The 19,874-nt window shown below is 68.0% G+C and overlaps 2 protein-coding genes across 5 annotated transcripts in view; one reads left to right on the forward strand and one right to left on the reverse strand.

The window, feature by feature from the left end:
- AFAP1 (actin filament associated protein 1) overlaps positions 1 to 1,497 on the forward strand; it is a 54,486-nt gene extending 52,989 nt beyond the window's left edge. For 3 of the 4 annotated variants that reach the window (XM_054688499.1, XM_037530619.2, XM_037530620.2), the window contains exons 16-18: positions 309 to 499; positions 736 to 900; positions 1,260 to 1,497. In XM_054688499.1, the coding sequence (XP_054544474.1) occupies positions 309 to 499; positions 736 to 900; positions 1,260 to 1,286 (383 nt within the window). In that variant the 3' untranslated portion in view covers positions 1,287 to 1,497. The remainder of the gene's footprint in view (positions 1 to 308; positions 500 to 735; positions 901 to 1,259) is intronic. The other variant, XM_037530621.2, reaches the window with a different exon arrangement.
- A 5,924-nt stretch (positions 1,498 to 7,421) lies between these two features.
- SORCS2 (sortilin related VPS10 domain containing receptor 2) overlaps positions 7,422 to 19,874 on the reverse strand; it is a gene marked incomplete at its 5' end in the record, with an annotated part of 183,960 nt that continues 171,507 nt past the window's right edge. The window contains 9 exons of the mRNA XM_037530423.1: positions 7,422 to 7,540; positions 9,638 to 9,783; positions 13,422 to 13,524; positions 13,733 to 13,832; positions 14,653 to 14,778; positions 15,569 to 15,681; positions 16,798 to 16,921; positions 17,154 to 17,287; positions 17,511 to 17,697. Coding sequence (XP_037386320.1) covers positions 7,476 to 7,540; positions 9,638 to 9,783; positions 13,422 to 13,524; positions 13,733 to 13,832; positions 14,653 to 14,778; positions 15,569 to 15,681; positions 16,798 to 16,921; positions 17,154 to 17,287; positions 17,511 to 17,697 — 1,098 coding nt within the window. The remainder of the gene's footprint in view (positions 7,541 to 9,637; positions 9,784 to 13,421; positions 13,525 to 13,732; positions 13,833 to 14,652; positions 14,779 to 15,568; positions 15,682 to 16,797; positions 16,922 to 17,153; positions 17,288 to 17,510; positions 17,698 to 19,874) is intronic.

Genomic DNA, 19,874 nt, shown 5'->3' on the forward strand with positions numbered 1-19,874 from the left:
GGGACGGGGCAGGAGGACACCGAGGACTGTGACGGGAGAGGCTCAGGCGCCCCCGGGTCCTGCCGCAGCAAGCAGGGTTTTTTAATGAGTTGACCGGGCCCCGACCCAGAATTCCTGGACTGTGGGAGCGTCAAGCCTGCTGCCCCCGTCCATGTTCTTCCCGCTGCAGCCAAAGGTCTTTGTTCCCTTAAAGAAACGGCCAATTTGAGTTTTGTAGAAAGGACCGCGCGGGCGGCCAGCCGTGCGGGCTCCCTCGGGCTCCGGGCGAAGACCGTGGTGGCCGGAACGCGCCTTTCTCGGGGCTGCAGGGCGGAAGACGCAGGTGGTGCTGGAGGACAAGCTCCGGCGGCTGGAGGAGGAGTGCAAGCAGAAGGAGGCGGAGCGCGTGAGCTTGGAGCTGGAGCTGACGGAGGTCAAGGAGAGCCTGAAGAAGGCGCTGGCCGGCGGCATCACGCTGGGGCTGGCCATCGAGCCGCGGTCGGGGACCTCCAGTCCGCAGGTAGCTCGGCCGGGCCAGGAGCAGGTGGGCTGCTGGCGGGGGGCGGCGGCTTGGGTGCCCCGAGCCTGGTCTCCCGTGTGGGGCGGGCGTGTGCGGGCCCTGAGGGCAGGCGCCACGCGGTGGACCTTGCCGTGTGCTACTGGCGCCCGTTTCCACCCCCGCCCGCCTTTCCACGCCCCAGCTCCCTGTGGGAGGCGCCGGCAGCCGACGCTCACGCAGGTTCTCTCCTTGGACAGTCCCCCGTGTTCAGGCACCGGGCGCTGGAGAGCTCGCCCCTGTCCAGTTGCGAGACCAGCGACGCGGAGGGCCCCGTGCCGGTGAACAGCGCCGCCGGCCTCAAGAAAGGCCCGCCGGCCTCAGGCAGCTCGCCCTGCCGGGGCCACGTGCTGCGCAAGGCCAAGGTGAGGCAGGCGCGGGCTCCTTGGAGCGGGGAGGTGGGCAGGCTGTGTCCCCCTGCGTCCTCGGCATGGGGCTGCTCTGCACGCTCCGAGGGGATCACCCCCTCTTCCCATATTTGGACCCCATCAGGGCCCCCAGGAAGGCGGAGACCTTCCCTGGACACTGGGAAGCAAGGGGCCTCCCACTGCTCCGACCCACTTAGTGTTGTGGCGGCTGGACCAGGCGCTTGATCCTCCATCCTCGCGGCCTGGATCCTCCACCAGGGGACCCTAGGGGCGCTCTTCCTGCACCCCCACACCCGGCCCTGCAACCTGCGCCTGCCCTGGCCCGCGTGCCCACCAGCGCCCCTTCTCCCCTGCAGGAGTGGGAGCTGAAGAATGGGACCTAAGGAAGGAGCTGCCCCGGCCACCGCCTACCAGGCCCGCGCCCCGGCCACCAGGTGGTGTCACTGTCTGGCACCCTTGAGGGACAGTGCCACGTGCGCCAGCTTCAGTCTGCCTGTTATGGGGCAGAAACAGGCGGACGAGGCGGTGTGCAAGGACCACGGTCATGCCAGCCTTGCCTCAGCCCAGCCCACCCCGGCCTGCGAGCGGCCACCTGGGGGCGCAGGGCCCTGGGCGGGCCGTCCCCCTGGCCGAGGCCCCCCGGGGCCCAGATTGTCTGTTGCTGTGTGTGAAGCATGAACCGCCCCACCCCCCACGCCCGTCCCCTCATCACTAGAGGTGACAGTGGGAGAAACCGTGCTGTGAAGCATTTTCACCTTTTTAGCATTTTCTTTTCTGGACAGATGCTGCTGCCTCGAGGGTGTCAAGAGCTGCACTTTTTAAACTTGCAAAAGTGGCTCTTAGCTGTGCAATGCACATGGGCCAAGGGCTATGCCCGGGGACACCCCGTCCCGCCCCACCTGTCCTCACCACAGCCCCTCCCACTGGCGGTGCCACCCACCCCTCTCCCCCACCCGGCGCGGCTCCACCCCGCTGATTCTGCCTGGTCATGGCTGGTGGCCGGGCAGCAGGTCTGGAGAGTGCCCAGTCCTGGAGTCATGACATTTCTGAACAAGAGGCAGCCCTGGGGTCTCAGGCTCCCCCCGCCCCACCTCCAGTTTGCAGATGGAAGCTGCGCCCTGGGGGTCTGTGGGCCAGTGGCACCCCATGTCTGCCTCCTGGTGCCGATCCAGTGGCTGAGCAGGGCTCGCTGCGCCCTGGGTCAGGGCCGACTGACTCCTCGACTGCAGAGGGGCCTCGGGACTGCAGGGTGTGGCAGGCGCCTGGAGCCCCGAGGGGTGGCCACACCAGGGACCAGCCCTTCCACCGGAAACGGGGAGACACTGCCACAGACACCTGTGGCCACCATCCAGAATGGCTGGCGGCATCCAGACGGGAAGCCCCCGGGCTCTCCCGCGGTCAGAGCCACCCAGGCCCCATGGCCGCCGCAGCCTCTCTGGTCAGATGAGTTGTTTTTGTTTTTGTGGCCCTCACATCCTGGGCTTGGTCTGGCCACTCACAGGTCAGGGGCAGCCCCGCGCCCACGGCCACTCTGCAGAAACCGGCTGCTGCCCTGCGGCGGCTGCTGGGTGGGCGGGAGTGGCCCCTGAGCCGCCGGCCGGCTAGCTAGCACGTGGCCTCCCGCAGACGTGAGTGGGGGGTTGTACCCACCCTCGCGCTGTGCATCCTGGGAGGCGGCTCCGGGGCCACAGGGAGCCGTTTCTGTGAGGAAAAACCAATGTCCCAGAGTTCTCTGCGGCCTCCGGGGAGGCCCGGCTCCCCGAGCAGATGCCAGTCTTGGGGGCCTTAGGAGGGAAAGGTGGGCAGCCCACGGAGGTGGCACCTGGAGCCACAGGGGCACCACATGGTCCTCCCACGTCCAGTCGTGCCCACAGACAAGCCACTCGGTGCCGTGGCCTTCAGACCTGGTGCCTGTGTCCGTGTTTAAAACCCAGGTCTCCGTCCACTTTCCAAAGCAGAGGCCTTTCAAGAGGATGGGGAGCCAATCAGCCCCAGCCTCTCCATGTGGGGGAGGAGCTGTGGCACCCCCAGCCTGGGCCCCTCCCGTAGCCTGCGCCCCCAGCCTGCCCCCACCCCGCGTCCTCAGATTTGATAAGAAAACTCGTTTAAAGCGTTTGCTTCAAACTAAGTTATTTATTTGTATATGTTCCATAAAGATAGATTTTAATTTATGTCTGTACATACTGGACACACCCGGACGGGTCAGTTCTGGCAGGACCAGCGGCGGCTCCCGAGGGCGCCCTCCTGGGGCTCACGAGCGGCACAGTGGAGCGACCACCAGCGGCCTCCGCGCCCCGCACCCGCCCGGCCAGGCTCCCGCCGCGGTCACCGTTCCTCTGGCGGGTGGGCGGCCTGGGGGTGGCAGCGGCCGGGGTCCTGGCCTGCGGTGTGGGTGTGGCTGGGGTGAGAGCCCTGGGAATCGCCCACAGCCGCCGCTCCTGGCCGTGCTCCGCGAGGTGCCCGCCTTCTGCGTCCCTGCACTTCTGTGTCCTCCGTGTTGTCAGTCACCCAGCGGCCCTTTGCGAGGACACCGGTCCAGGTTGAGGTGCGTCTTGTCACGTGGCCACAGGTGGGGGCTCGGCCTCTGCCCAGCCGCCGTCGGGGTCCTGGCCTCCGCACTCCGGCCCTGGGCTCCTTCCAGGCCCCGCCGGGGGCGACGCCACCAGGCGTGCCACGGCCAAGCCCCCGCCCGTGTCCCTGAATGACGTTTGGCAGTTTCTAGAGCCCCCAGGGCTGCCCCCGGGCTGGAGGCGCCTTTGGGGACACCCATCAGGGGACGCGTGTCCGCCGGCCCGCACCGCCAACGCTGGGATGTGTTCAGTCGTGGCAGGATGGGCCCTGCGTCCCGTCTCCCGAGGCTGGGCGAGGGCCAGGGCCGGACGCACGCCTGTCCTTCCTTTCGGGAAGGGGGTGGACGCCCTCGGCGCATTCTCGGGCCCCAGGGGCCGCGGGTCCGGCCTGCGCCCCTCCTGGCTCCTCCCGGCCCGCCGCGGGCACCCAGCTCACGCCAAGGCCCCCGCGCCGGCCTCGCCCGCCCACGCCCGCCCCTGGGGTCATCGTGGACTGGACAAGGCCCAGGTCGCGGCCACTGTGCTTTCTGTCGCTGCCGCGCCCGGGCGGGCCGGGCCGATGCTGTGGAAGGCTGAGCACAGGCAGCCCCCAAGCTTCACGCCCGCACCCAGGGAGGAGCAGCCGGGAGGGCGCCCCCTGTTCCCGGGGAGCCCCGCGGGGTTCCCCAGCATTCGCCATGAAGATGTTTTCAAACTGGACCAGCAGACGCTCCTCGGGACCAAAGGTGTCAAGACGATGCTCCGGGCATCTGCTCCGGCCAGCAGCGCCCCGCCCCGCCCCCGCCGCGCCCCCCGCCCCCCGCCCCCCGCCGCGCCCGGCCACGGACCAGCTGTAACATGTTTTCATACTAAGAATGTAATTATTTCCTTATTGTATTTTTTAAAAACTAAAGTCATATTTAAAATTCTCTTTGAAAGAAACAGGCAAGAAACAGGGAAGACTTTTTTAATTAAATATGTTGGCAGTGCCCGTTTTTAAAGGGCTGTAAATATGTATTTCCCTGCGTTTCTCAATGTATTTAATTCAGAAAGTAAAAAGTTTTATCAGCGGAAAGCTGCGGTGGAAATAGCGGTTTCCAGCCCCCCCCCCTTTTGTAGTCGCCTCGCTGGACCCTCCGCGGTCTCAGGCGTGGCCACAGACCGGCGCCCTCGGCGCGACCCTCGTGTGTTACTAATAAAGCTGAACCCTCCGACCAGGCCTCCGAGTCCCGGCCCACTGTTCTCTGGCGGCGGCGGCACCTGGCGCCCCAGGCCCACTCTCGGGCTGCAGAGGCCTTGCTGGTGGGTGGAGGCGTGTGGCGAGAAGCAACAGGGATGGGAGCGGGGGAGCTGTGTCCAGCAGCCGGCATCTGCGAGCCCGCGCTACGGGGGCTTGGGTGCTCGCACCTGCGCGCCCAGGGGCGGGGTCGCGGCCCACCTGCGGCCCCTGGGCTGTGATGAGGGGACGCCCCGCCCAGGTGGGCTCACTCTCACCCCAGGGCCAAGGGCAGGGACTCGGAGAAACCGCGTCTGCACGGGGCTCGCGGGGGAGAGGCAGCTCTCAGGTCAAGGCGCAACTATTGGAGAGCGTAGCTGGGGAAGCAGGCAGGTGCCCGCGTGGTGCCAGGGCCCTGCAGGCGCCTGTCCAGCTGGTCCTCAGATGCTGTCCCAGGTGGTGACACCAGCAGCCAGGCCCCCTGTCGCCAGCCGAGGCCCGGGAGTGGCCTGCAGACATGCGCACGCAGGTGTGCTCGCCCGGCCGCACTGCAGCTGGACACGGGGTGGACAGGGGAGGACCAGGCCTGAGCACCACAGGTGTGGCCTGGAATCTGGGTGCAGGGGATCTGCAGCCCAGGGACATCTGGTGGCAAGTTGCTCCCCTAGACCCACCGAGCCCAAGGCCCTGGCTGCTCGCCGGGCAAGGGCAGAGCTGCGCCCCCTGCTGGCCGGGAGGGGCCCTGGAAGGGCGGGCGAGGCTGCCTGGGCTGCGGGTCCCAGGCCCAGCGCCCCTCGACCCGCAGCAGCCGCCCCAGGCCAGGGCCCGCCTGCGCCCGGCCCGCCGCACCTGCGGTACATGCAGGTCGTGAATGTGGGCGGGAAGGCGAGAGCTGATCGTATTCACTTGATCTTTGTTAAAAGCATCACAAATGATTTATTGATTTTTAAAAAGGGAAAATAAGAAAGAATTGACCGCATCTTGGTTATGGGCACATGCCGAGCCCCTGGGCACCGCCCGTGGGTGCCCGCGCGCCTCACCCCAGGGCCTGCACGTCGAGCACACGGACGCTCTGGCTCTATGCAGAGAAAGCCATGGCCCCACGGGCCGAGCCGCGTGGTTACGGGGACGGAGCTGCGCGAAGCTGTAGCAGACGCCGCCTATTCCCAGGCGCTCGGGCCACACACCCAAGCGCTTGAGAGAAATAATAGCATAAAATACAGGAAAACACAAATAACTAAGGGAAGAAAAGCCCGAGCCGAACAGTGGCCAGAACGAAGTTGGTGGCCAGGGAGGGTGGGGTGGTCACTCGCGGGCCCTGGTCAGCTGGGGGACAGTGTCCAGGGGGCCTGTGCTGCCCTCACCTTGGACCCGCACGTGCCGACAGGAGACTCCCCGTGTGTCTCTCGGGATGGGGCAGCTGAGACAGATGGGGTGGACGGCAGGCGCAGGGCTCCCCGAAGGAGGCCTCGAGGACACGAGCTGAGTTCTGGGGGCCCAGGAGTCCCAGTGGCGGGATGGGCAGGAGGGCAGCAGCAAGCACAGCCCACCGCGTGGCCGCAGTGACCGCTGCGTCCCTGTGTGTGACAGCCCCATTCGTGGCGGGAAGCTCCCGCCTGCCCGGACAGAGGCTGCTGCAGCCTGGGCCGAGCGTCACCCCGGTGCTCCCCACGGGCACGTCTCATGGCTGGGGAGTGGGTTAGCGTCTGCGGGGCATCCCTCTGGACCCAACACTGGTCCCTAGTTGGGGTTCTGGTCTCTGGGGAAAGGCCCTGGGCCAGCTCAGTACTGGGGGGAGCGCGGGGGGGGGGGCTACTGACTTCCGCATCAAGGCAAAGGTGGACGTCCACTGCGTGTCCACCTGCAGACAGAGCTGGCACACGATTCAGGCATCTGCGTGAGTGGTGTCCCTGCACGGAGCGAGGCCGGTTCTGGGGCCTCTGCCACACGTCGCTGTGCTGGGGGCTTGGGCAGTCGCCCCCTCTGGGCCTCAGTTCTTACTCTTCAAAATGAGGAGCAGCAGCCAAGGCCCTCCCGGCCCCGCCAACGAAGCCCCACCCGGCTCCCGGGTTTCCACACGGCCCGGTGAGCGGGGAGCACAGACACCTGGGGTGGCCGGGCCTCCCCCGCCGGGTTGGCCCGAGGGGCCCCGAGCCGTGGCCTGGTGGGAGGGCGCTGCGGGGGGTGCAGGCGCCGGCCCCTGGGCCGAGAGCATGGCTTCTGGAAAGGGGCGCCGGCCAGGCCCCAGCACAGCTGAACGCCCCTCCCCGCAACCCAGACGGCTACCTGGGAGGTATGTACAGTTTCTGCAGGTTAAGCGGTTCCGCGAGGGGCCCTGGCGGGCCTGGGGCGCAGGCCTCAGGCCTTCCTGTGTTGGAGGCGGCGCCAGGCCGCACGGCTGCCCTTGGGGAGGGACGGGGGCTAGGAGGAAGGGAGCCGGCGGGACCCCTGGTCGCTCCGCAGGTCAGGAGCCAGAGCGGGTGTGGTGTCGGCCTCTGGGACGCGGCGCCTGGCCGGCCCCGCCAGTCTGCAGGGGCCAGACTCGGCCTTGAGTCGGTCTCGGCTGGGGGCCCGCGCCGGGGTCCAGGCGAGGCACCCAGCCCAGGTGGCCGCGGGCAGGCCTGAGGGGTTCCCAGCAGCCCTGTGTCCTCGGGCTGGGCTGGACGGTGGGGGGGTGGGGGCTTGTGCCACCCATGGTGGGGCAGCGAAGGGGGCGCTTTCCGCAGGTGTCCGGGGCGCAGCACCCCGCGGGCTGTGGCTGGAGCCCTCCGCGGGGGAGACGGGGAGGCGGCGGCTGGCGGCCGCGCTCAGCTCACCAGGTAGCTGTGCATCTCGCGGGAGTTGATGCTCAGGACCACGCCCGAGTGGTTCCCTAGGAGAGAGACGCCGTGAGCGCGCCCCGGGGCCGGGGGCCGTGGGGGGCCACGGGGTGGTGGGGGGAAATCTCAGTGCCCTGGGCCAGACAGGGGTCCCGCCTTCCATCAGCCGCGGCAGTGCCTGGACCAGGTGAAGGCCTTCTGCGGGGCCCGGGGGCCGTCCACTACCAGAAGTGAGCCCCGCGGGCCTCCGGGCTGCCTCCGGCCCTACTGCTCGGGCAGGAGCCAGGAGAAACCGCTGGCTCTGGCACCAGGCGGGTGCCAGGTGGTGTGGGGTGATGAGCCTGAACCCTGAGACGCCGCCCGCCTGCAGGTGGGAACTCTGTCCAGGCCGGCCCTCCTGGGGAGCACGGCGTCTCCCGTCCACTGTCGTGGGGTCCAGGCGGACCAGGTGGCCTATCCGGCCTGGCCCACGATCTGCGGGTGGAAAGGTCTGGGGCTTGGAGGGCCCCCAGCTCAGGAGAGTAGTGAGTGCCTCCCTTGCCCAGGCGGCGCGCCCCATAGGAGGGTGGGGCCTGGCTACCCGGAGGCAGCGTGGAACCCCCTGGGGGGGGCGGGGGGGCGCGACAGGGGCGGGGTCCTGGGGCCACGCAGGGCTTGACTCTGCCCTCTCTTCGCAGCTCAGCGGCCGGGGCCGCGGTGAGGCTCTGCCTTGGGCTGCTCGTCTGCCAGCCTCAGGGCCGAGTCGGCCAGCTGGCCTGGGGGCTGGGGGCTGTGGTCAGCGGCCGTCCGCTGCGCGCCCCGGGGTGTGACTGGGCCTGTCTGAGCTTCCCGAGGCTCGAGCTTCTGGCTCTCAGGGCGGCAAGAGCAGCAGTAACGGCGCAGCCCACGCTGACCACACCGCGCCTCCTGCTGCCTCGCTCCGGGCCCTTGGGTCCTCCCGGCAGCACCGAGGTGGGCCAGTTGCTGCCAACGGCAGGCGCTGCTGGGGACCCTGGCCCGAGTGCAGCCCTTCCCGCCAGCCGCGTGCCTGGCCAGGACAGGGCGTCCTCGTCCTCGTCTCCAGGCAGCTGTGACAAGACGGCCCAGGACGCTGGGCTCAGCCTACCCCGCCGGGCGGCCCGGGGTCGCAGTGTCCCCCGGCCATGGGAGAGCTGCCCTGGGGGCCACCCAGGTATGTGTCCCCTCCCCCTGGAGATGGCCAGACGTCCAGATTGCCTAAGCCAGCGAAGGCTGGTGCCCCCCCCCCCAGGCTGTCACAGGGCGAGGGCTGCTGGCCGCTGCCCTGGCCGCCTCTCCCACCGCCCTGGGAACTCGGCTGCCGGGCTGGGGACTCGCTGTTCGGGCACAGCCCGGCAGTGGACTCAGCCAGCCGCCCCTATCCATGGCCAGACCCAGGGCGGGGAGACCTGGGGAGGCTCCCCCTGCCCCGACAGCCCCAGGGGCCGGCAGAGGCGGGCGGCCAGGCCGAGCGCCAGGCCACACGGGTCAGAGAGGCCGTGCTGGGGCGGCACCTGCCCGGGCTGAGCGAGGACAGCGCCGCAGCAGCGACCGTCGTGGGCGCCACGAGACACGCGCATCCGCGCGGTGCTCCCGGGTCATTTTCAGTGGGGAGACCCCGCCTTCTGAGAGCCCGCCAGCCCTCCTGCTGCCTCCCCGCCCCCCAAGGGCCAGAGTGTCCAGGGCTGCTGGGCGCCCAGGTCTCCACTGCCCGGTAGCCCCGAGTTTGGCATTCCCTGGCCAGGGGTGCAGGGGATGGGTGTCCGGGGGGCGGGGCACGGGGCGGGGCCGGCGGTGGGCGGGGTCGCCTGGGGCGGGGCCAGCAGTGGGTGTGGTCTCCCGGGGCGGAGCCTGGGAGGGGGCGGGGCCGGCGGTGGGCGGGGTCGCCCGGGGTGTGGCCCGGGGTGAGGCCTGGGCGAGGCCGGCGGTGGGCGGGGCCATAGGAGGGGGGCAGGGCAGGGCGGGCGGTGGGCGGGGCCGTAGATGGGCGGGGTCTCCCGGGGCGGAGCCTGGGCGGGGCCGGCGGTAGGCGGGGTCTCGGGGCGGGGCCAGCGGTGGGCGGGGCCGTCCTGGGAGGGGGCCAGGGGCGGGGCCGGCGGTGGGCGGGGCCGGCGGTGGGCGGGGCCAGGGCGGGGCCGGGCGGGGCGGGTTACCTGGGGTCTGCGCGTCCAGGTCGCCGTCCACGCACTGCTCCCCCTGCGCGGCGCTCTGCACGCCCTGGCCGGGGCTGGCGGGGCTGGTCATCTCCTGCTCCTTCTCGTTGTGCATCTGCGCGTACACGGTCCTGCCCGGGCGTTTCCTGCAGGCAGAGGGGCTGCTCGGGGGTGCCCAGGCCGCCTGCCCAGGGCACGCGGGGGCCTGCCCACCCCCCGGGCGTGGTGCCGGCGGCGCCCCCGCGGCCCCCCGAGGCTCCCGGGTCTCCTCTGGGCCCAGTCTCTGCCTGAGACGCCTCCTCCGGGCAGCCTTCCCCGCTGTGCCCCCCCAGCCCGGCAGGCCGCGGCCCTGGCAGGGAGCGAGTTCGCTGCACGTCGTGCCACGTTGTTCAGGAAATCTCAGGCCACGTCTCAGGCAGCGAGACCAGGGTCGCTCCAGGAGGGGATTTGCAGAGGCCCCTCTCCCAGGAAGCCACGACCTGAGAACCGGGTGACCTCTGGGGCCGCGAGGAAGAGGGCCGGGGCACCCCGCACCCCCAGATAGTGGCGCAGCACTCCCGGGGAGCGGAGGGGGACACTCGGCCTCCGCAAAGCCACACACACCCAAGATCTAGAGACACAGCACGGGGAGAGCCTGCTCCAGAGGGTTTTATTGGCGTTTTATTATTAAACAAACTCCTACGAGGCAGGGCCAGGCCGCGCGCACATCGCTGGTGACCTCACCAACACAGCAGGGGCATTTTTCTTGGATTTTTCCACTGAGCATTGAAAAGCCTTGAACTCGTGACTCGAATCCTCCAGCGGGTACCACATGGAGGGGTCTCCCCCAGCCGCCGGCTCACTCCAGCGTGGCACGAGGCCTGCCCCTGGAGGCCGCACCCCGAGGCGCCCATCACGGGCTCCGCCAGATCCCGCCTTCCCCGGGGGGCCCAGACGTGGCCAGGGGGGCCGGGGACACGCTGTGCTGGGCGTGCGGCCGCGGGGTTCTTGGCCAGGGTCGCTGTCACGGAAGAACAGGACAGGGGTCTTCATCCAGTCGCTGGGGAGATGGCGCCGGGCCCCGCTCTGGCGTCCCCAGGGCCAGCTGCTGGTGTGCCTTCCAGGCAGGAGGGGCCTGGGCTGCTGGTCACGGCCGAAGGCCACGGGTGTCCACCCACAAGTAGAGCAAGCGTCAAACAGGCCTCGGCCAAGGATGCGGGGAGGAATCTTCCCAAAGCAACACGCGGGGCGGTCCTCAGACTAGCCAAGGCTGTGCCCAGAAAAGGCCACATCCAGGCTCCCGGGGAGACGCGGGGGCCCCCACTGCTGTCGCTGCTCCCGCCAAGGCCTCAGCGAGGGGTGACCGGGCGTGACTCGTCACTGTAAATCATTGCCCTCCCGGACTCCCCTCTGCTGGCTCGGCTCCCACATTCCTGTTTATTTTTTATTACAGTTTTAAGAAACACCCCCCGAGCCACTGGGCCCCTCCACCCGCCTCCCAGCGCCCACCTTCCCTCTGGGAAGCCCAGTTCGCTTGTCAAAGTGCACCAGGTGCTTCTCGTTTTCTTTTCTCTGTTCGCTGGCTCTGTCCCGCCTCCACAGCTTGGCCTTTCTCCCGATCTACTTCACTTAGCGGCATCCTCTCAAATTCCTTCCATTTTGCTGCCCGAAACGACAACAGTCCATCATTTTTTACAGCTGAGTAGTATTCCACTGTGTGTTCACCCCACATCTTCATGCGATCCTCTGTCCGTGGGCTTCTGAGTCTCCCCCAAACGTCAGTGCTGATTGCACCACGCTCCCTGGCACCATGCCTGGACGTGGGCGGCCGGGTCCGAGCGTGGCCCTCGCTCGAGTATCTTGGGGAAACGCCACGCTGTTCTCCAGAGCGGGTGCACCAGTCACAGTCCCGCCGACAGGACTGGCTGGCACCTGTGGTGAAGGTCATTCTGAGGTCAACCGTGCTCACGGGTGTGAGGTGACGGCTCATTGCCATTTGACTGTATTTCCCTAACAACACGGGATATGTTTCACCCGGATGTTCCCAGGGGCCAAGTGGCTATTCCGATCTTATGTCCTTTTCTTAACGGGGGTGTTGTTATTATTATTGATCGGTGTGAGTGATTTATGTAAATCGGGCATTCACCCCCTTTCTGAGGTATGATACGCCAATATGTGCCCCTGTCCAGTGTGCGCTCTTCAGCCAGCGGGCCTTCCCTGTCGCTGCGCAGCAGCCTCTGACTCGGTGCAGCCTTGCTTGTTCCTTTGTGGCTGTTCCCTCGGCCTGTCCCCAAAGGTCTCGAGGCTGACGTCATGGGATATTACTGATGTTCCCCGCTATGTGTTTTATGATTTCAGTCTTGCATCCAAGTCTTTCATCCATTTTTGAATTTATTTGTGTCTAGGGGTTAAAGAGTGATCCAGTTCCTTTTTTTCACATGTGACCCCCCAGTTTTCCCCACCCCATATGGTGAAGACATTTTCCTTTCTTCATTGTATCATCATTGCTCCTTTGTCTATGAAGTGTCGACATATGTATTCTGGGCTCTGGATTCGGTTCCCATCATCTCTTTTTTAATTTCGCGACCGTACTGTTTGACCATGCTGTCATTTTGTAACATAGCTTGAAGTCAAGTAAGGTGATGTCTCCAGTTTTCGTCTTTTTATTTTTCTCAACATTGCTTTAGCTATTCAGGAGGTTTGTGCTTCCACATAAATTTTAATACCTTTTGTGCAGAGAAGGGATTTCATTCTCTTTCATTTCCTCATCAAGTCCTGACGGGTTGGTGGGCTTGCATTCCAAGACACACACCCCAGATCTGAGAGGCATTTATTGGGCCCCCACCTCCTCAGGGGAGCCCTTCCAGATTGTCCAGACCAGCTCAGGTCCTATTACACTTTCTCAGGGCATCTCAGGCCTCCCCTTCAGCTAAGACTAGATCATGGGGCACCTAAACCAGTGTTGCCAGCACCTGGACTAGCGGCCCACACAGAGGAGGAGCAGGCACGTAATTGCGTCTTTAAAAAAACTGAAATCAGGTGCCTACAGCCAGCTGACAGGGGTCTGGCGAGGTGGTTGGGGTACTGGGGAGGGAGGGCTCAGCTTCAGAAGGGCATAAAGCAAAGGGTACTGCATCCTTGCATTTCTCCACAGGTGACACTAATCCGGGGGCCCCTGAGGCCACTGGAGTTGGACCAGCCACCGGGGAGAAGCCACTGGGTGAGAGCTGGAAGCTACATTTTGCAGGAAACGAGTCTGCTGCACTCGGTCATTTTGCTGGTTCAAGTCCTCACCCACCAGCCCCTGGGGGTGTCCTCAGTGACCCCAGAGCAGTGGGTTATTGATCTATCTTGCAGGCTCAGAGGGGAAGAGGCCCAAGCCCTCCTGACAATCACACAGTGTACATGCTCCCTACTGAGCCCCACTCCTACCCCCAAGCACCCGTGTGGCCCTCATCTGAACACTGCCTGGCACGCGGCGCTCTTGGGGAGGGGTGAGTGCTGAGGGGGCCTGGGGTGGGGACCGGCCAGGTCAGATCCTGCGTCTCCGTCACTCGCTGCGTGCCCCTGGGCACATTACTTAACCTCTCTGAGCCTGGGTTTCCTCAGCTGTAAGATGAACGGTGCCATCCCTCTGCCGGTTGTTGGAGCAGAAAGGACGGGCTGTGAGCCGCCGGGTGTCACCCTCCTGATCGAGGGCGGTTCAGAAGCGGGGAGCAGGTCTAGGCGGGTGCCACCCCCCTGCAGCCCGTGGCAGGCCCCACCGTCACTGCCTGGTGGCCGGGGGAGGCCAGCGCGGCCTTGCCTTTTGAACTTGAAGAGGATGAACACTCCCACCGCGAAGAGCCCGGCGACCAGCAGCACAGCCACGGCCCAGTAGCCACCGCCTCCTCCCGGCCTCTGCGCATCTGCAAGCAAAGGGCCGGTCAGCGGCGCCCGGCCTCCTGCGGTCCTTGGAGGCAGGATCTGGGGCTAAAGGGGTGAACCCTCCAGAGGAGCATGTGGGCAGTTGGGGGCTCTCTGCCCGGGATCTGCCGTGTGGGCACCGAGGGCCCAATGCACGCCCGCCCTCCCCTCAGCGGGGCCAGCACGGCCAGGGCCACCCTGGGTGCTCACCTGTGTCCCCGTCCCTCACCGCCACCTGCACCCGGACACCGCCCCGCAGCAGGAAGCCGATCTTCTGCGCCTTCAGCGCCTGCAGGACGGCCGTGCGCCTCTGCAAGCAGAGCGGGGTGAGGCGGGCGCCCCGCACCCGCCAGAGGGAACGGGAAGTGGCGGCAGAGCCCTTGGCCCTCAGAGCCCGGGCCGGGGCGGCCTCCCTGGGCTGCGGCATGTGTGAAATGGGCGCAGTGACCCAGCAGCCAGCTCGCCGAGGAGCTGCTCCAGGACACACAGGAGGCGTGGCCGGGACCCCTGGAGAGGGGGCGGCTCGGGCGCCCTGCGCCCCTCCCTAGGGCTCTGCCTGCTCTGCTCCATCCGGCACTGGGGTTACTCTCTGCGCCCCTGTCCCAGGGACAGTCGTCTTGGGTGGGGCACACCTGGGGTGTCATGGGGAGAAAGCCATGCCCACCCCACCCCGGGCGGGACCCCAGCTGTTCCTTGTCCTCACAACGGGGCTCACTGCCCTCGGAGGTGCCAGCTCCCCGCGGCGGGCAGTGCTCCCCACTCATGCCCGCCCTGGTGCGGCCCCTCCCCCTCCCTGTCCCGCTCCAGGGGGCAGCTGGGGGCAACTTCTGCTGTCCTGAAACCCAGGAGTGTCCCTGAGCGGAGCTCACCGTGTCCAGCACCCCTCGGGGCATGAGCAGCTCCAGCCCATGAAAGGGGAGAGACCCCAGGGGGGCAAGGCCCAGCCTCACGCCCGTCCCTGCCCGCCCCATCAGCAGGGCCAGTGTGCCCCAGGCTGCAGCCGCAGGCGGACAGGGGCAGCAGACAGGGGCAGGCGAGCTGCGGGTCTTGGCCCAGTCCACCAGGGCCTGTGCTCTCTGTGACCCGTCCCCTGCCTGGGCACCCCCGGGCCGGCCTGAGGCCGCGGGCACCTTGTCATCGGCGAGGCTCCTCCTGGTGGCGGGCCTGGCTGGGGGCAGCAGCACGTGCAGGTCAGCCCAGGTGGGCAGCCCCGGCCTCACCACGGTCACCAGCAGCTCCTCAGGGATGCCGGTCTCCTGGGGGTCACAGTTGAGCCACATTCTGACCTGTGCCCACTCTGGAGGGCCTGGGATGCCCCTCCCCTGGCCTGAGTCCTCCCCATCCTGCACACCTGGGGAAGGAGCCCGCGCCGCACCCACAGCCCAGCTCTCCCCGACCCCAGCCCTTCGCCCCTACCTCTGCCTCCACTCAGCCAGGCCTGCCCTCCAGTCCCTGTCCACGCTGTGGCCACACTGAGCAGGACCTTCCCTGGGAACGCCCGCCCCCCTCGACCCCGCAGCCCAGAGCTCCTGATCAAGTAAACCCTCACCCCTAGAGCTCAGCTTGTGGCCGCCCTGCCTCCCGGAGGCCCCTCCCTCCCTCTGGAAAACTCCTGTTCATCCTTCAATGCCCAGGGCAATTCACCAAGATTATTCACAGGCCCGGGCCAGGCAGGGCCAGAGTGGGCCTGGCCTGTGATGGCCCGGGACGCCCCAGGGGCCAGTCTTTTTCTCGTCGGCAGTCCAGGGCCACAAGTGGCCTGTGCCCACTCTGGGGCCCGAGGGCAGTGGCCACCCTGCTTCTTGTCTCTTGCTCCAGTGCCCGACCCAGAAGAGATAAAATCGCTCTATCCAGGCCAGCTGGAGGACAGTTTGCAAACAGCTGGCGCTCACTGTGTACGCGCAGACACAGCCCACCAACCCCTGCAAGGCGACTGTCCAGCGGTGGGTCCCCTGAGTAGCCCGAAGATGAGACTCCTGAGGCTGGGGGTGGGGCACCCAGGGGCCCCGGGTGCTGGGGGCCATCGGCTGTGGCGGGCGGGGGTACCTTGGCCAGGAGCCGGGTGACCACCAGGCCAACGTCCTCTCTCCACTCGGGCGTGTTCGGGTTGTGTGTGTCCAGCTCCTTGGAAAACTGCAGAGGCACGAGCTGGAATTGATCTGCAGAGGGAGAGACAGGGCTGGCCGGTGCCCGGCTCGGCCCCTCCCTCCCAGTGGCCGCCGCACCCACGGCCCAGCACAGCCCTGGGCCCAGGCGGGGAGGGGGACTAGTCTCAGATAACGGGCCCTCCTGCGTGCCCCACAGGCCGCCGGCCAGGCGTGCCAACAGCTGCCCTGTGAGGCAGAGACCTCGTGGCCTGGGCGGGGGCCTGGCGCGGCCGAGCCCGCCTGGGGGACTTGCCCCGCCGGCCCACGAGGGGCGCCCACCCGGTGAGCCGGCCTCCCACCCCAGCACCCACAGGCTCTGACCAGACGCGCCCTCCCGCCACAGGAAGAATCCCAGGGGAGCAGACCCCGCCTGCTCATTCATACTCCCAGGCCGTGCCCCGGCTGTTCGAGAGCCAGCAGCGGGCGTGGTGGGAAGGCCCCAGCGGGCGGCTCGGGCCTGACCGTCTCCATTCGCCTCCCTGCCTTGGCTTTCTCGCTGGTGCGGGGCGGGGGCCGCGCAGGGTGAAAATGGCTCCTTAGGGACCGGACACCGCCCAGGGCTGCACACTGTTGGGGCCCAGGGTGCCCGGTGGCGGGGCAGGCCATGACTTAGCCCACGCGGCTGCTGTGCACAGGGCAGCGCCCCGAGGCGAGGCCGGGTGTTACGGGGGTGCTGGCCAGGGTTCAGCCGGGCGTAGCTGGGGCTGGCGGCTCTTCTGGGTAACGTTTCTACTGCACCCTCCTCGGGCGGGCTGAGAGCCCCTGCGAGCACAGGACACGGGGCCCTGGTTCAGAGCAGGGGTCTGTACCCCGAGTCTGCTCACTGCCCGGAGTCACGTGACTGTGTCAGGCTGGAGGGCAGGGGCCCAGCTGGCGGGCAGACCTCGCCAATCCCGTGCGTTCGCTGCCAGGGCCTGGCCCCCCAGCCACGCGCTCAGGCGGCTCCTGCTGGGGCAGAACCACTGCTTACGGCAGAGATGGAGAGCTGAGGCCAAGGGCTGGAGCGCGTCTGGAGGCACCACCAGCTCCCGTCCCGGACAGGCTCCTGGGCGACCGTCACCCTGGCAATGCCACCACGTGCACCTCCAGGTCAGGGGCGTGGGGCAGGGCCTCCCGCCCAGGACTCACCCAGCACGCGGACCAGCCTGGAGTCCTGCAGCACCGATGCCCCGCAGGCCGCCTGCACCGTCACGCGCACATCCCCTGTGTCCGCAAAGCGCGTGGTCACCGAGTTGTCCAGGGACAGCAAGGGCTGCAGGGCAGAGGGGGTCAGTGCGGGGCCAGAGAGCCCCAGGACATCCCGCTGGGGGCAGGCACAGCAGGGACGGCCTCCCGGCAGCCCATCCCCCCAGACGGTGCCTACCCTCCCCCAACGTGGAAGACGTGGCCTGTCCAGGCCGCCAGGCCGGGCCCGACACCCTCCCCCGCCCTCTCCCCAGTCTGCCCAGCTGGCAGCCCCCCGGCCGCGGGGCCAGTCCGCGCACCTGCAGGCTGTGGCCGATCCACCAGTAGAAGACGGTGAGGTTGGGGTTCAGGGGCAGCAGCACAGCTGTGAGGTTGACCTCCTGGTTGACGCCGACCACAGGGGCCACTTCAAGGTAGAGGGCCTGCAGGGGGGCTGCGGGGCCCAGGAGAGGCTGGGTTAGAGGGCATCAGGGCAGTGGGCACTCCAGCGACTGCTGCCGGTCAGTCACCCCACCCGGCCCCCACCGTCTGCAACCAAGGGTGCCCTCGGGTTGCCGTCAGGAGGCCTGGGCACTGCGGTGGTCCCACGAGACTCCCGGGACCCCCGGAGCTGGCTCTGTCACAGGCGGGTGCCAGCCCGAGGGCGACGGACTTACAGTTGACCTGGACGAAGAGCACAGCCTCCTCGTGCCCGGCCGCGTTCTCCGCCCTCACGGACACCCGGTACACGCCGGGGCTTTCGTAGCGGTGTCGGATGGGCTCCCCCGTCAGCGTGAGGTTGACGTACATGGCCTTGAAGCCGTCCCCGAGGTCCACCTGGTACTTGGTGGTCAGGACGTCGCCCTGTGGGGAGCGCCGAGGCTGAGGGGCCAGCACCGGTCATCCGCCCCCTCAGGAGTGCGCCGCGGGGCCCAGGGCCAGCTCTACCTTCCCGGGGCTCCGGCGGGAGTCGGGGCAGGAAGGCAGAGGTGCTGGGACTGCGGAGACCCCCCCAGGCGCAGGGCGGGGCACCGGGCAGCGCCGGACTCCAAGCGGGGAGCAGGGGTGGTGTGTGGGGCGGGCAGAGTCTCCCCTGGAGACATCGCAGGAAGACGCTTCACCGGCCCCCGGGAAGTACAACGTACCCCTGCCCGGCCACGGCGCCTCGTTCCCTGCGCTGCCGGGAAGGACGCTGGGCCGGGGTCTGCAGAGGGATGCCCGGCGAGGAGGCCGGGGTCACCCACAGACACGCCCGACACGCGCAGCCCCAGCAGTGCCCGTCGACTGACAGCACGACAGGTGCAGCCTCCTGCCCGCCTCCTGCCCTCCCTGTCCCTTGCTGCCCCCACCCAGGGGCACCCAGAGGATCCCTCCTCGTGGTGGAGGAGCGACATGGCGCCGGCGGGGCCGGGGAGCCGTCAGTTCCCGGGAACTGCAGGGAACGAAACCTGCAGGCCCCCAGCCAGGGCCCCCGGCACTGCGCCCCAGAACCATCATGTCCAGGAGGGGCTGGACGCTGCGCAGCGGGTGCGAGCGTGATCCCCACGCCCTCCACCCTCCAGCCCGGCTCCCTGGCGAAGACCGGCCTGGCCCCACTCCTGCTCCGCCGCGGGGGTCGCTCTCTAAGTGGGGTCAGCGAGGACAGTCCCTCAGAGCGGGCCTGTTCTCGTTCAGTGCACTTCTCCCTGTCACCCGGCCGTCCACAATCAGCTCCTTCGATCACTTTGCAGCGTCCGTGGCCTGCAGGGGCGCCCCCTGGGGAGGCCCCGACTCTGGGGAGCTGCCTGGCCCTGGGCAGGCTCGTGCACCCGCGTCCTCCTCGGGGGGTTGCCGGGGGGAGTGCTGCGTCTCACGGCGGGCAGGCTGCGTTCAGGGACCCGCTGGCCTGTGTGCCCCGCGGCGGCACCGCCGTCCACCCCAAGGGTCTGCGTGTCCCCCGCGTCCTTGCAGCACTCGGCCTGTCTCCAGTGCTTGACTCCGCCGCTCCAGGGTGAGGGCCGCCTCCTCGGGGCCTGGCCAGCCTCTTCCTGACAGGTGACCACGTGCCCTCGGGCACCTGCCCCACCCCCTGCTGTGGGGCGTCGTCTGTCCCCCTGGGGTTCTGAGAGCCTCATGCCAGGCGCCGGGCCCTAGGGGCGTGTGTGTGTCGTCCCCACGGGCCGCACGGCTGCTGCTCCTGGCATCCACTTGAGAGACCCACTTCCACATGAGCCTTTTGTCCTGAGGGCCAGGAGTCCTCGCTTCCCTCTAAGCCGCGATCCGCCTGCCCTGCCCGGGATGGGGCGTGAAGCCGGGGTGTTCCCTGCCCCTCCCCTCCTGGAGCTGCTGGCACCGGCCTCACCTGCCGGCCAGGGCTCTGGTCCTGGGCGCTGTCAGGCTGGGGTTGGTGTTCCAGAGGGAGCCCGGGTCCGGCCCGCCCCCACGCCTGCTCTGCCTGGCCTGGCTGTGTGTGCCTGAGTGTGGGTGCCCACCCTGGCCCCGGGCTCCCACAAGCCTCCCCGGAGACCCCAACTGGGCTGCTCCGCCAGCTCTGCCAGGCCCACCTGGTTCCCAGAGCTGCACGGCCCGGATCCCGGCACTAGGGGGCAGCAGAGGGCCACATCTCTGCACACCTGTCCTGGGTTCAGGGCTGCAGCTGGGGCCCCGCCTGAGGGTCCAGGAGGCCCCAGCCCAGGACGGGAGGGCGGGGGGCACTGTTCCCATCACTCTAAGACGGTGCTGGGAGCAGAGACACCCCCCTCCTCTGGGTCGCACCCAAGGCCAAAAGTGAGAACCTCAGAGCCAGGCTCCGTCAGCACAGGCAGGGCCGCCGGCCGGAGCGTCCAGCACACGGGACAGGTGCCAGCCACACGAGCCCCAAACGGGACCGATGCTGGCTCTGTCGCTTTCACGGGGGCTGCGTCGCAGCCTCGGTTTCCCAGCTGTGCGGTGAGGGGGCCGGAAGCAGGGGTGCAAGGTGCTCTCAGTGCCGTCCGCCTCCTCTCTGCCTCCGTTTTCCTGATTGTGCCAGGCCCCAGACCTGTCTCCAACATGAAGGACCT

The sequence above is a fragment of the Talpa occidentalis genome, unplaced genomic scaffold (genome assembly GCF_014898055.3).
Source record: "Talpa occidentalis isolate TD23 unplaced genomic scaffold, MPIMG_talOcc4v2.1 talOcc4.6, whole genome shotgun sequence".
Classification (NCBI taxonomy): domain Eukaryota; kingdom Metazoa; phylum Chordata; class Mammalia; order Eulipotyphla; family Talpidae; genus Talpa; species Talpa occidentalis.